The sequence below is a fragment of the Eschrichtius robustus genome, chromosome 11 (genome assembly GCF_028021215.1).
Source record: "Eschrichtius robustus isolate mEscRob2 chromosome 11, mEscRob2.pri, whole genome shotgun sequence".
Classification (NCBI taxonomy): Eukaryota; Metazoa; Chordata; class Mammalia; order Artiodactyla; family Eschrichtiidae; genus Eschrichtius; species Eschrichtius robustus.
In genome coordinates this window covers 88,623,748-88,637,738 of record NC_090834.1, presented here as the reverse complement: position 1 = coordinate 88,637,738, position 13,991 = coordinate 88,623,748, and the positions used below count along the sequence as shown (strand labels likewise).

The 13,991-nt window shown below is 41.8% G+C and overlaps 1 protein-coding gene across 1 annotated transcript in view; it reads right to left on the bottom strand.

Moving 5' to 3' along the window:
* Window positions 1-13,991, bottom strand: part of KIAA1549L (KIAA1549 like) — a 283,714-nt gene that overhangs the window by 48,098 nt on the left and 221,625 nt on the right. Inside the window, exons 15-16 of the mRNA XM_068556114.1 lie at window positions 12,710-12,927; window positions 6,222-6,351 (exon numbers count right to left, since the gene is read on the bottom strand). Coding sequence (XP_068412215.1) covers window positions 6,222-6,351; window positions 12,710-12,927 — 348 coding nt within the window. The remainder of the gene's footprint in view (window positions 1-6,221; window positions 6,352-12,709; window positions 12,928-13,991) is intronic.

Below are 13,991 nucleotides of genomic sequence, written 5' to 3'. Positions count from 1 at the left end.
TAGCAATACTCATATCAGATACAATAGACTTTAAAATAAAGAATGTTACAAGAGACAAGGAAGGACACTACATAATGATCAAGGGGTCAATCCAAGAAGAAGATATAACAATTATAAATATATATGCACCCAACATAGGAGCACCTCAGTACATAAGGCAACAGCTATAAAAGAGGAAATCGACAGTAACACAATAATAGTGGGGGACGTTAACACCTCAATTACACCAAAGACAGATCATCCAAACAGAAAATTAATAAGGAAACACAGCTTTAAATGACACAACAGACCAGATAGATTTAATTCATATTTATAGGACATTCCATCCAAAAACAGCAGATTACACTTTCTTCTCAAGTGCACACGGAACCTTCTCCAGGATAGATCACATCTTGGGTCACAAATTAAGCCTCAGTAAATTTAAGAAAATTGAAATCATATCAAGCATCTTTTCTGACCACGACGCTATGAGATTAGAAATCAACTACAGGGAAACAAACGTAAAAACACAAACACATGGAGGCTAAACAATACGTTACTAAATAACCAAGAGATCACTGAGGAAATCAAAGAGGAAATAAAAAAATACCTAGAGAAAAATTACAGTGAAAACACAATGATCCAAAACCTATGGGATGCAGCAAAAGCAGTTCTGAGAAGGAAGTTTAGAGCAATACAAACCTACCTCAAGAAACAAGAAAAATCTCAAATAAACAACCTAAGCTTACACTTAAAGGAACTAGAGAAAGAAGAACGAACAAAACCCAAAGTTAGTAGAAGGAAAGAAATCATAAAGATCAGAGGAGAAATAAATGAAATAGTAACAAAGAAAACAATAGCAAAGATCAATAAAACTAAAAGCTGGTTCTGTGAGAAGATAAACAAAACTGATAAACCATTAGCCAGACTCATCAAGAAAAGGAGGGAGAGGACTCAAATCAATAAAATTAGAAATGAAAAAGGAGAAGTTACAACAGACACCGCAGAAATACAAAGCATCCTAAGAGACTACTACAAGCAAATCTATGGCAATAAAATGGACAACCTGGAAGAAATGGGCAAACTGTTAGAAAGGTATAACCTTCCAAGACTGAACCAGGAAGAAATAGAAAATATGAACAGCCCAATCACAAGTAATGAAATTGAAACTGTGATTAAAAATCTTCCAACAAACAAAAGTCCAGGACCAGATGGCTTCACAGGTGAATTCTATCAAACATTTAGAGAAGAGCTAACACCCATCCTTCTCAAACTCTTCCAAAAAATTGCAGAGGAAGGAACACTCCCAAACTTATAATATGAGGCCACCCTCACCCTGATACCAAAACCAGACAAAGACACTACAAAAAAAGAAAATTACAGACCAATATCACTAATGAATATAGATGCAAAAATCCTCAACAAAATACTAGCAAACAGAATCCAACAACACATTAAAAGGATCATACACCATGACCAAGCGGGATTTATCCCAGGGATGTAAGGATTCTTCAATATATGCAAATCAATCAATGTGATACACCATATTAACAAACTGAAGAATAAAAACCATATGATCATCTCAATAGATGCAGAAAATGCTTCTGACAAAATTCAACACCCATTTATGATAAAAGCTCTCCAGAAAGTGGGCAGAGAGGGAACCTACCTCAACATAATAAAGGCCATATACGACAAACCCACAGCAAACATCATTCTCAGTGGTGAAAAACTGAAAGCATTTCCTCTAAGATCAGGAACGACACAAGGATGTCCACTCTCACCACTATTATTCAACATGGTTTTGGAAGTCCTAGCCACGGCAATCAGAGAAGAAAAAGAAATAAAAGGAATCCAAATCAGAAAAGAAGAAGTAAAGTTGTCACTGTTTGCAGATGACATGATACTATACAAAGAGAATCCTAAAGATGCCACCAGAAAACTACTGGAGCTAATCAATGAACTTGGTAAAGTTACAGGATACAAAATCAATGCACAGGAATCTCCTGCATTCCTATACACTAATGATGAAAAATCTGAAAGAGAAATTAAGGAAACACTCCCATTTACCACTGCAACAAAAAGAATAAAATACCTCGGAATAAACCTACCTAGGGAGACAAAAGACCTGTATGCAGAAAACTATAAGACACTGATGAAAGAAATTAAAGATGATACAAACAGATGGGGAGATATACCATGTACTTGGATTGGAAGCATAAATATTGTGAGAATGACTATACTCCCAAAGCAATCTACAGATTCAGTGCAATCCCTAACAAATTACCAATGGCATTTTTTACAGAACTAGATCAAAAAAATCTTAAAATTTGTATGGAGACACAAAAGACCCCGAATAGCCAAAGCAGTCTTGAGGGAAAAAAACAGAGCTGGAGGAATCAGACTCCCTGACTTCAGACTATACTACAAAGCTACAGTCATCAAGACAATATGGTACTGGCACAAAAACAGAAACATAGATCAATGGAACAAGATAGAAAGCCCAGAGATAAACCCACGCACCTATGGTCAGCTAATCTATGACAAAGGAGGCAAAGATATACAATGGAGAAAAGACAGCCTCTTCAATAAGTGGTGCTGGGAAAACTGGACAGCCAAATGTAAAAGAATGAAATTAGAACACTCCCTAACACCATACACAAAAATAAACTCAAAATGGATTCGAGACCTAAATGTAAGGCCAGACACTATAAAACTCTTAGAGGAAAACATAGGAAGAACACTCTTTGACATAAATCACAGCAAGATCTTTTTTGATCCACCTCCTAGAGTAATGGAAATAAAAACAAAAATAAACAAATGGGACCTAATGAAACTTCAAAGCTTTTGCACAGCAAAGGAAACTACAAACAAGATGAAAAGACAACCCTCAGAATGGGAGAAAATATTTGCAAACGAATCAATGGACAAAGGATTAACCTCCAAATATATAAACAGCTCATGCAGCTCAATATTAAAGAAACAAACAACCCAATCTAAAAATGGGCAGAAGACCTGAATAGAGATTTCTTCAAAGAAGACATACAGATGGCCAAGAAGCACATGAAAAGCTGCTCAACATCACGAATTATTAGAGAAATGCAAATCAAAACTACAATGAGGTATCACCTCACACGGGTCAGAATGGCCATCATCAGAAAATCTACAAACAACAAATGCTGGAGAGGGTGTGGAGAAAAGGGAACCCTCTTGCACTGTTGGTGGGAATGTAAATTGATACAGCCACTATGGAGAACAGTATGGAGGTTCCTTTAAAAACTAAAAATAGAATTACCATGTGACCCAGCAATCCCACTACTGGGCATATACCCAGAGAAAACCATAATTCAAAAAGACACATGTACCCCAATGTTCATTGCAGCACTATTTACAATAGCCAGGTCATGGAAGCAACCTAAATGCCCATCGACAGACGAATGGCTAAAGAAGACGTGGTACATATATACAATGGAATATTACTCAGCCATAAAGAGGAACGAAATTGGGTCATTTGTAGAGACGTGGATGGATCTAGAGACTGTCATACAGAGTGAAGTAAGTCAGAAAGAGAAAAACAAATATCGTATATTAACACATATATGTGGAACCTAGAAAAATGGTACAGATGAACCGGTTTGCAGGCCAGAAATTGAGACACAGATGTAGAGAACAAACGTATGGACACCAAGGGGGGAAAGTGGCTGGGAGTGGTGGTGGTTGTGTGATGAATTGGGAGACTGGGATTGACATATATACACTAATATATATAAAATGTATAACTAATAAGAACCTGCTGTATAAAAAATAAATAAAATAAAATTCAAAAGAAAAAAAAAAAAAAGGAGCTGGTCCCTCTGGTCCTTACTAATCTGGCAGAAATGACTTGGAAATGTTGGCCTGGCTTCAAGATCCCCATACCCAGTAGGAAGCATGACGTGTTTCCAACTGAATGACCTGTTCACTGCTGAGCTAATGGATTCTTTTGCCAGGAGTGATTCAGGACTTTTGGAAAATCAAGATTCAGAAAACGAATGCATGCATTGTTTAAAACTAAGACTCTTATTTTTCTGCTTTATCTGCTGGTCCATTTTTTGCTTGTGTGGGTTATCCATGCAAGAATTTTGTGAGACATGACATCTTATAGAGATCAGAAATACGGGGCATATATTATGTTATGAGAAGACAGATGTACAGTGTTGTGAGGGCACATGCAGGTCGTATTGTGGTGGTTAAGGGGATGGGCTCTGGAGTCGGGTAAACTTATTATGTAACTGCTTGGAGCCTTGGTTTCCCATCTGTACAACGGACATAGTGAGAGCACCTACCTGACTGGTGACTGCAAATTCAATGAGATTATACACATTAAAAAGACTAGAATAGGGCCTGGTCTAGTGTGTGCAGTCAGGAAATGATAGCAAATACTTCTCATGGGATTAAAGGCTCAGGAGGAGATACAAGAAACAATTTCATTCTCAGCATCAACAGTCTAAATTCCTAAAATTGTTCCCTAGATGATCATCTTCTCTTAAGGAAACTTATATTTGCTTATGTTTTTGTGGTCACACAAACTTTTCAAAGAATTGTATATTTTAAAATATCTATTGAAATGAAGTGTGCTTCCCCTAAAGTAATCTGTAAGTGGAATATTTACACATGTTTGTGAGAGGTGAGCAACCTCCTTTAAGAAATCGTCCCTCTCCTTCTACTGTTCTACACAACATTCCAAGAGTATTAGGTGAGTACTGCAAGTCCTGGCACAGTGGTTAAAAAAAAATGCTGCAGCGTTCTCTTTTCAAGACTAATAGGGAAACCTCTGGCCTATTTCCTCAAACTGTAAAAATGTCTGTGTCTAGAACCTCACGAGAAATCTATTAATACAAATCTTGAAATAAATTAAGAATCCTATCATACCTCAGCAGAATAGTCCCGAGCAGAAGAAAAAGTTCCCCAAACTACAAGCATCCAGGAAGAATAGTCACTGTTAGTAGGGAGAGATTAATTGAAAATTTCAAACGCCCTATTTTTAACCACAGGCTGATTATCAAATTGATGATCAAGTTTAGTGTAAGAAATATTTGTATGAGGAGAAAATTTAACATTGAATAATTTAATCTGGAGGAGAAAAAACGATTTGCCCAAAGCATCTGGAATTTTACAAAACTAAACCATCAAACTGTTTTCTATAAAAAAGGAAAGAGAAATAAAAGGGTATCACCAGCAACACAAATATCAAGTTTAAATGTAAGGAAGGTAATTAGAATTCAAATTAGGTATAATATCTCTGTTTTTAATTGGACCATTAAAAAATCCCACTTTAAGTTTCTGTGGCAAACAATGACCAGTCCTGAGGGTGGAGAAATCTTATTGCCTTCAAATTAGCACCGGATGTTTAAGAAATCAAGTGTCATTTTCAAATTACAACCTCACAATTGTAACAAAACTTTATCTGGATATATTTGAATCATAACTCTTGTTACAGAAAAATTTTTATTTGTAATTAGAGAAACATTTTAGGAGTAAGGGAAAGAAACATTTTCATAAAACCTAGGAGTATATTCAAGGCCATTTGAAATCTTGGGGCAGAATGAAGCATTATTGAACATCTCAGCATAGTATCGTTCATGTGAGCTCATGAGAGCAACTACATGTGACGGGATGTAAACAACGTGAGAGGAGGCACCAAATTGTAAGTCATCATCTGGGGACGTTTGATGGGATTAGAAGCATTTTTACAGCATGGAGCATCCTGCACATAAGCATGTGCTTCATCATATGCAATCACCAAATCGCTCTGTTGGAAACCTCATTGTTTCCATGGCATATTGAGGAGTTATGAAATCAGGAACAAATCCAACTTCTCAACGGTGCTATGGATTAAAAGAAGCCTATGTTCAAATGAATTCTAACCCACAGCCATAGTTCCTACTGAGTTTCTAAGGACAAAGGGAAAAAAAATTAAGGACATTTAGAATTGCTGTTGAGTTTAAGGTCAATAATGTACTATTCATAAAATGGTTGAATTTAGACACTGAGCTCCTTTGAGCAATAATTTGTTACTCTGACACATTCCAATTAGTCTTACTTTGCAAAATAGGTAATAAGGAATAATAAAACAGAAACCATTTTAGTGCATTTTAAAATTCCACTAATATGCAGTAAACTGAAACATTATAGGATGCTCTCTCCTCTCTGCATTCAGGACAAAGCAAAGCTGTATTCAGCTCGGCCCACCAGAGACTTACGTCGTATCCGCTGTTACGGATTCCACGCCGAGGTCGCTCCCGAGTCACCAGAAGGTCCATCTCCGTTTCCCCCGGACTCGGGCTGTTCAGAGATTGCCGACTCCGGTAGACAGAGTTCTTCATCTGTTGCCTGAAGAAAATTCAACAACTGTTATGATGCAGCAAATGCCCTGACAGATGGAATTCTCCACTGATCCAAACTACAGGCAACCAATGAAGGGTTTGGATTTGCTTCACGAATCTCAGAATTGATGGTATTTGTTCCCTGGCCATCAGGGGCTGTAGAAAGAGTAGAATGAAGAATTTTCTTCCAGATGCTATAACCATTTGGCTGAATTGTAAATGCTCTTCTGTATGGAAACTAGGTAACTACAATCAATTGCAACACTGCAACCGCATCTAAAATTCTGCTGATGGCAAGGCCAGGGACTCTCCCTTGACCCTCTAGGACAGCTAGTGCTGGAAGAACAAACTTGCTGTTGTTAGCTTTGTTGACTTAGCAGCCTCCTATTCCTTTTCATCTTTCTGATTTCACATGCAGGGTTCCATGATGTGTTAACAAACGCTGTGGCTAATGAGCTTCTTAAACACAAGTGTTGATAGATTTTCTTTTCTACCTTTACCACAGTGGATTCCCTTCTGGGCTAAGGAGCCATAAACCAAAAGGCAATTTGGGGCCCATCCATCCATCCATCCATTCATCATCCAGTATTTACTGAGTGGCTACTATGTACCAGGCACTGTGGAAGATGATGAAGATTCACAGCGAGCAAGACAGACATGGCCCTGCTCTCCTGAGCTTACATTCTAATAAGGGAGACAGACAATTCGCATGATAATTTCCAAGAGAAATAAGGGCTATGAAGAAAAAGGAGGTGATGCGACAGATGGCGATAGGATGGGGGATGACTTTAGATAGGATGGTCAGGGAAGGCCTCTCTGGAGAGGTGACATTTCGGCAGACCCCTTAACAGAGCCAGCCACATGCCAATCTAGGCACAGAGCATTTCAAGCCCAGGGAGTAGCATGTCCAGAGGCGCCACTCAGCTCCCGCTAGGAAATGCATCATCACTGTCTTGTTTCCACCTGTCATTAGAGGAATTTTTTGAGGAGGGGGAAAGGAACAGTAACATAGTGAGGGCTGTGGCTGTGCTTTTCTTCTTGCACAAGAGTCAACTCTTAGGAGCGGGGACTTTCACATGATCCTGCAGGGTTCATCCCACAAAGGTGGGATAAGATCACTGGCTACTTCCCTCTCATCCAACAGTAAGTTTCTCTCTGTAAATAACTTGCATTTCAGAGCATCTGCCTTCAGAGAACTCCCCAAACACCACCTATTTTGTGTCTCGCTTCTAAGATTCTATCCATTCATGGGTTGAAGGTAAAGAGGTTGCATTATTTATTCCCAGTGACTATGGAAGAAACCTGGGAGATATAGATACCTTTTCATGATCCCACACCCAGTTTGTCACAGCATGACACTCACACACTGTTAGTCTAGAACAGACATTAGAACTCCCAAGGCAAGACACTACCCTTGCAATTAGTCTAGGGAATAAAACACACTATTAGACCGACTCCCTCACCATGAGGAGCTTATACCTGTTTAGAGAGCCTCTGTGGTCTTTGCTTGCCTGGCACCCAGGACAACCCTCTTTAGGTAAGAGCACTAGGATGGTCTTTGGGGGCCAGCTTTCCTCCAGGGACAGGCATGTGACTCAGGCTGGACAGTCAGAACATCACAACCCCATGGCCATAACAGTTGGTCAGAGGGTGGGCACCTGAGTTAGTCAAATGAGACTAAGTCTCAAGGCTTTTGCTACAGCAACCAGCAAAGAGGCATTCTCTTGGCGTTGAGGTTTCTAAGAAGATAGGATATAAGCCTAGAGTTGTTGGTAACCAGTTTGCCACTATGAGGTAAAAGCCTGCCTGAAAACCAGCCAGTAAAGAGTGAAGAAACAGCAAGGTAAACATGGAAGACATTCTATGACCTCTTGGATCTAGCCACTCCTGAAGCTTTGGCCTGTTCAATGGTAAATTCCCCTTTTATTTAACCAGTTTGTGTTGGTTTTCCATCATTTACAACCAAAAGAATCCTGACTAATATAGGAGCTTACCACCTAGTGTTATCAAATGTGCCCTATAGTTATCTGCAATTAGAGGCTTCCTTTAGGAAAGAAGCACAACCTTGTGAAACACAATCTGTTCTGAGTGATTCACACTTTAAGGCAGACCCCAAAGAATTCTTACCCTTGACCTAATTACAAATCATTTTTTGAAGAAGCAGACTTCACAACTGTCCTGAGATTGCCAATTACTAATAAAGGTGATGGAGGAGCAAATACTAGGATTAGCAATTGACATTCAAGTAGTTTATTTTGGAAGTATTAGAAATACAATAGTGAGATTGTGTAAGCCCTGTCAAGAACCATGAACGTGGGTGAGCCCTTAGACACTGGCATACGCCCCAGTCTCCCTTTCCATCAAAGACAATGTTCTTTTATATACCGCTTAAAGACTGCTGTTTGACATGGATCTCAATTGACCAGATCACCAATGTGTGCCTGATATGCAAGCAACTGCTTCGAGATAAATTAGGATTTCAGGTAGAGAAATTACTTATTTTAATCAAATAGAGTTCCATTAGGTATATTCATTTCCTATTGGTATTTTTGCTATATTCTTTAAAAGTTAACAAATTTTGAAACTTGCAAACTTGAGATACAAGTTTTTTAACCTTTGAAAATACTGCTGGGAGGATAATGATAAATATTATTTGGATTTTTTTTGGAGCCTGGGATTAACCACTATAGTTTAAGAATGTAGTTTCCAAACTGTGTTCTACAGAACCCTAGGGCTCCATAAAGACAGACTAGAGCCATTGAGAAGGAGGAGGAGGACGCCCTGCTTCTATCAGAGAAACTCTGTCTTTATAGGTTATTGCCTTAGGTTGGGTTCCCCCAGCAGCAAGCTCTGTGATGATCTGAGTGGAAGTAGAAGTGGTTTATTTGGGAGAGGGTTCCAGGAAGCACAAGTTGGGAAGTGGGAAAATGAGACAGGGAAGGAAAGGAGGCCAGTAAAGGATATGCTCCAGAGCAGATCAGTGTTTTGGGCATCTGGGGCTCAAACTCACTAGAGAAGTGTGGGAGACAGATGTTTTAAAATGTAGGTTTCATTATTATTCAGGTGTGGTAAAACCAACAGATCAGGGGATGACTGCCATTGAAAAGGTAGCTCGTATACTCACAGATCTCAAGAGGAAAGGGCATGCCACACTATGGAGGGCCACATGGAAAGCACAAAGGTCAGTCACAAGGCAGTGGGAGTGTGGGGAAAATGTGGGCAAGAGCCTTTACTGTGGCTTTCATGGGAAAGGACTGGCAAGGCAGGGTAAGCAGGCTTAGGACTGGCTCACTTGAAAGATTTTGGCAGACTCTGGGACACGGGAGCTGTCCCTGTTTGCCTGGTACCTGGCCAGGGTGATTCGGGCAGGGAGACTGGGGGCTCAGATTGCAAAAGCCCTGTGTGCAAGAGGCAGCTGGAGTCTGGGCTCTAGCTTGTTTGGTTTGTGCCTGACAAGTGCACTTGCACGTGAGACTTACTATCCCTACGAAAAGGTTAGCCAGCCCTGGGAGGGGCAGTCTCTCCAGGGGCAAGGTCCCAGATGTCAAATCATCAAACATAGAAACCAGACAACGTGGTTATTACAACAGTGTATAGTTCTTCTGCCAGGGGTATTTATCCATCAGTTCCCATCTGTCAGTGACTACAGCTGCTCCAGAGCACATTAACTACCTGACACTTCTGGTCGGGGGCTCACGTCAGAGTCACAGATGAAGGATGCTGCTGGCCTATAGGGGGGCTGAGGGGACATGCAGGGGGCCTCTGCCAGCACCTGCCTCAGTTATATTACATACTCTGTGTCTCTGGGTAAGAGTTTATAACATAAAAAGGGGGGTGTGCTCTGACTTAAAAAAAAAAAGCTGTGAAAACTCTTTTAAAGGGTATCAGGATGAGTCATCATTTGGAATCTAAACTTTGTCTTTGACTTATTTAGGTCTCAGGGTAAGATTCTGGTTATTGATGCTACCTCTGGCCTAGAGAATGAGTCCCTTACTTGTGCCTTGCAGGGGCTAGGTCACTGAGAGCAGAACCTCTAACGAGTTGAACTGTGAACAGTAATTAACAGGCAAGTCTAACCTGTGATAACAGCTAACACACAGCAGGTAGCAGTGGACAGTGCCTGGAGTCAACAAAAATAGCACCCGAGGGGCTTCCCTGGTGGCGCAGTGGTTAAGAACCCGCCTGCCAATGCAGGGGACACGTGTTTGAGCCCTGGCCCGGGAAGATCCCACATGCTGCAGAGCAACTCAGCCCGTGCGCCACAACTACGGAGGCTGCGTTCTAGAGCCCATGAGCCACAACTACTGAGCCCACGCACCACAACTACTGAAGCCCGCATGCCTAGAGCCCGTGCTCCGCAACAAGAGAAACCACCGCAATGAGAAGCCCGTGCACCGCAACGAAGAGTAACCCCCGCTCGCCGCAACTAGAGGAAGCCCGCGCACAGCAACGAAGACCCAACGCGGCATAAAATAAATTAAATTAAATTAATTTTTTAAAAAACTTAAAAAAAAAAAGAATAGCACCCGAGAGCTTACTGAGCCTCTGTTACTCTCCTTTTCTCTATTAATCTTTGTCTTCTCGTCCCAGTCTCTTGCTGACCCCATCTCCCTTCCTATCCCCCACCTCACTTGATTTGTGGTTATCTCTATTTTTCCCTTAACTGGTCAAAAATTTTAATTAAATCATTTCTTCAACAGACATTTCCTAAAAATTACCTATATAATCCCAGCATCAGCAGGCCATCAAAGGGCCTTAAGAATCTGGCCTGACCTTTTGTTAGGCAGTGGAGATGCACCTCTCCAGAAAAAAGTTTTGTTCATTCTCCTTATAAAATACCTTAACAGAAATTTTCATTTCTCAAATAATTACCAAACTAAGTTCCTCTTACTTGTACAGGACTTTTGATTCATTTTCCAAGTATCAGCAGGAAACCCAGGAAAAAAACTCACCACCCTAGTCTATAAAAGACCCCTGAAGTAAAAAGCCCCGAAGTATAAAGTGAAAGCTAAAGAAGCCCCAGCCTCCCAATAAAATCTACATATCTAAAATCTAAAATCTTCTCTTTTTTTCCTACAGTTATCAACTTGGTGGCACACACGTTGTGATCCCATCACAGTGTGATTTTAGATCAACAGCTCTTTATCCCCATCAAGCCTAATGAGAAGGCTGGTAAATGAAGCACTGGCTTAGAATTCTCTCCTTTCATTATTAAAAATAAATTATGGTGATTCCATTCATAAAATGTAGCAGCTTGATTTTATGGCTTCCATCTAAGCCTGCCACATAGTCACTTTGGCTTTTAATAAATACCCACTCAGGCCAGGAACCATTCTGTCCTCCCCGGCCACCTCTGTAGAGGGTACGTCTGCCAAGGCTACAGGATGGGTTGCAGCAGGCAGTTCAAAGTCAAGGGGCCACTGCCAAGGAGGATTTGAAAGAGATGGTCTCAAACCATGAAAATGCTTTTGGGGAAGTACCTCAGAGGGAAGGCAAAGAAGAGAAGTGGGCCTATCTAGCTTTGCTGACCTCTACCCCTTTTCCCAGTAGGTGAGGCCACTCCCTGCTGAGTTAGCCGCAAAGCTTGGAGAGATGCCGATTCCAACCACCAGGCCTACCCGCCTCTTGCTAGGCCAGGCCTACCTTTTCGACTGTCACAGCAGCTCACATTTCAAACACCCATCGCACTTGTGAGCAATGAACTTTTGGGGTGGTGATCCTTCTCTCCCATCAGGCCTTAAGTTCCACAAGAGCAGTGATTGGGCTGTCCTGTCCACCATAAAATTTTGAACGAATTGAATGAATGAACATGTGACCATGACAGTATCCAGGATCATGCATGGTGCCCAATACAGAGCAGGTGACAATAAATGGCAAGTGAATGAACAAGGCTATGAATGAAAGAGGAACTCAGCATGGAGACTGGAGTAGCGGTGCGGTAAATACCTACTGAAGCTGAATGAAAAGGTGAGGCATGGGTTCTGTTTTTCTTATGCAAGAGCCACTAAAATAATTGACGAATACACTGTCCCTTGATCTGGAAGTTGCATAACCAGGTGGGTGATAATTACATCTGAACCCAGCTCTGAAACAGCTACGGGTTTGAAAACATCATTAAGCTAAAGGACAATTATGGTTGTTTGCACAAGTATTTTTTTTTAATGGCTTCAATTTTATTCTCTTCCAGACTCACTGTGGAACTCCTGTTCGTACAGACCAGTGTGGCCCAGACCAGCAGCCTGCAAAGATGACAGTCCTAAGGTAACAAACAGATCCAGAGGCCCAGACTGTATTGCCCGAGGCACACCCTGCCCTCATCCCACTAATGGTACAGCGACCTTCAGAGAATCCCTGAGGGACTGCACCTGTTTTTAGCCTCAGTGAATGGGGCACACATTTCTGGGTCTGGATCCAAAACGTGCTCGATGTCCTTTGGGGCTTTTTCATACATCTTCTTTCTTTCCATCTGAGCCTTGCTCGCCTCCACCGGAGGGAAGTCGTAGTATCCCTTCCTCTTGGCTTTGAGGCGCAGCTTGTTCCGATAGTGCTCGATGTCTGACTTCTGCTTCAGGGCTTTGTTCACCTGGGGAGAGAGACAGTCTCAGGCCCACACCTGACCAGGCACAGCCCATAGACAGGAAGCTTCATCAGACAGTCACAACACCTGGAAAAGCCATCCTGAGCTTCACCTCTGGTCCTTGGAGCCAGCCAGACCCACCTGTGTCCCATGCCAAGACCAGCCCTCAAGAGTGGACCACAAACAGTGTGGAGCCTGGCACTTGCCTAAGTCACCTGAGACCTTCCCTCAGGGCCTCCTTGCCCATCTATTTGAGTCTACTCAGGTCTAGGCCTGACTCTGCACTTTTAGCTTTGCGGTGTGGGCCTTAGTCCCGCCTAAACCCTTTTGGTTCCCCTGTGTGGAAGACTCGGACTTGGCAACCCAGCTAGACTTGGGGTTCCAACCCTAGCTCCAGCCCTGAGCAGCCCAGTGGCCTCCCCTGGCTGTTTAGCTGGTGTCCAGCTGGATAAGACAGCCAGTTCCTGAAGGAGTAGAGTTGAGATGAATGGGGTGGGAAAGGGGAGCAGACACCCTGCTCCCAAGGTCTCCCCACCCTATCGACCTGCACTTGAGAGCTTATTTTTGTCAATCTATAGCTTTCTTGAAAGAAGCCGTGCATGGTCGCTATTGCCAACCAGTTCCTGCTCACCTGTCAAAGATACAAGCAGATGACTGTGCTAAATAAGTAACAAATGATGAGCATTTTACTCCCACAAACAGCTGAACGGTGAAATCTGTCTGACACCTACTGAACAATACGGAGAACCATCAGTGCTGCTGGTAATCAGACTTGACTACATCTGTATAATCATGTATAATGTAGAGAGCATTTTCACAGCTGTAACTTCAAGGGACAATCATGGAAAGTCTGGTAAGTGTGGGGATGACTTCCACCTGACAGGTGAGGAAACCGAGGCCCAAAAACGGCTAAGTTAGTAAAGTGCAGAGTTGGGACCCCTAGCAAACTAAGTAAGAGCTCCCCTTATAGAGTCTGTGATGTACAGTCACTGCAGTGACTTAATGTGTGTGAAGTCTTCTTAACCTTCATGACAACCCATAAGGCAGGTTATTTCATTCCCCATTTTACA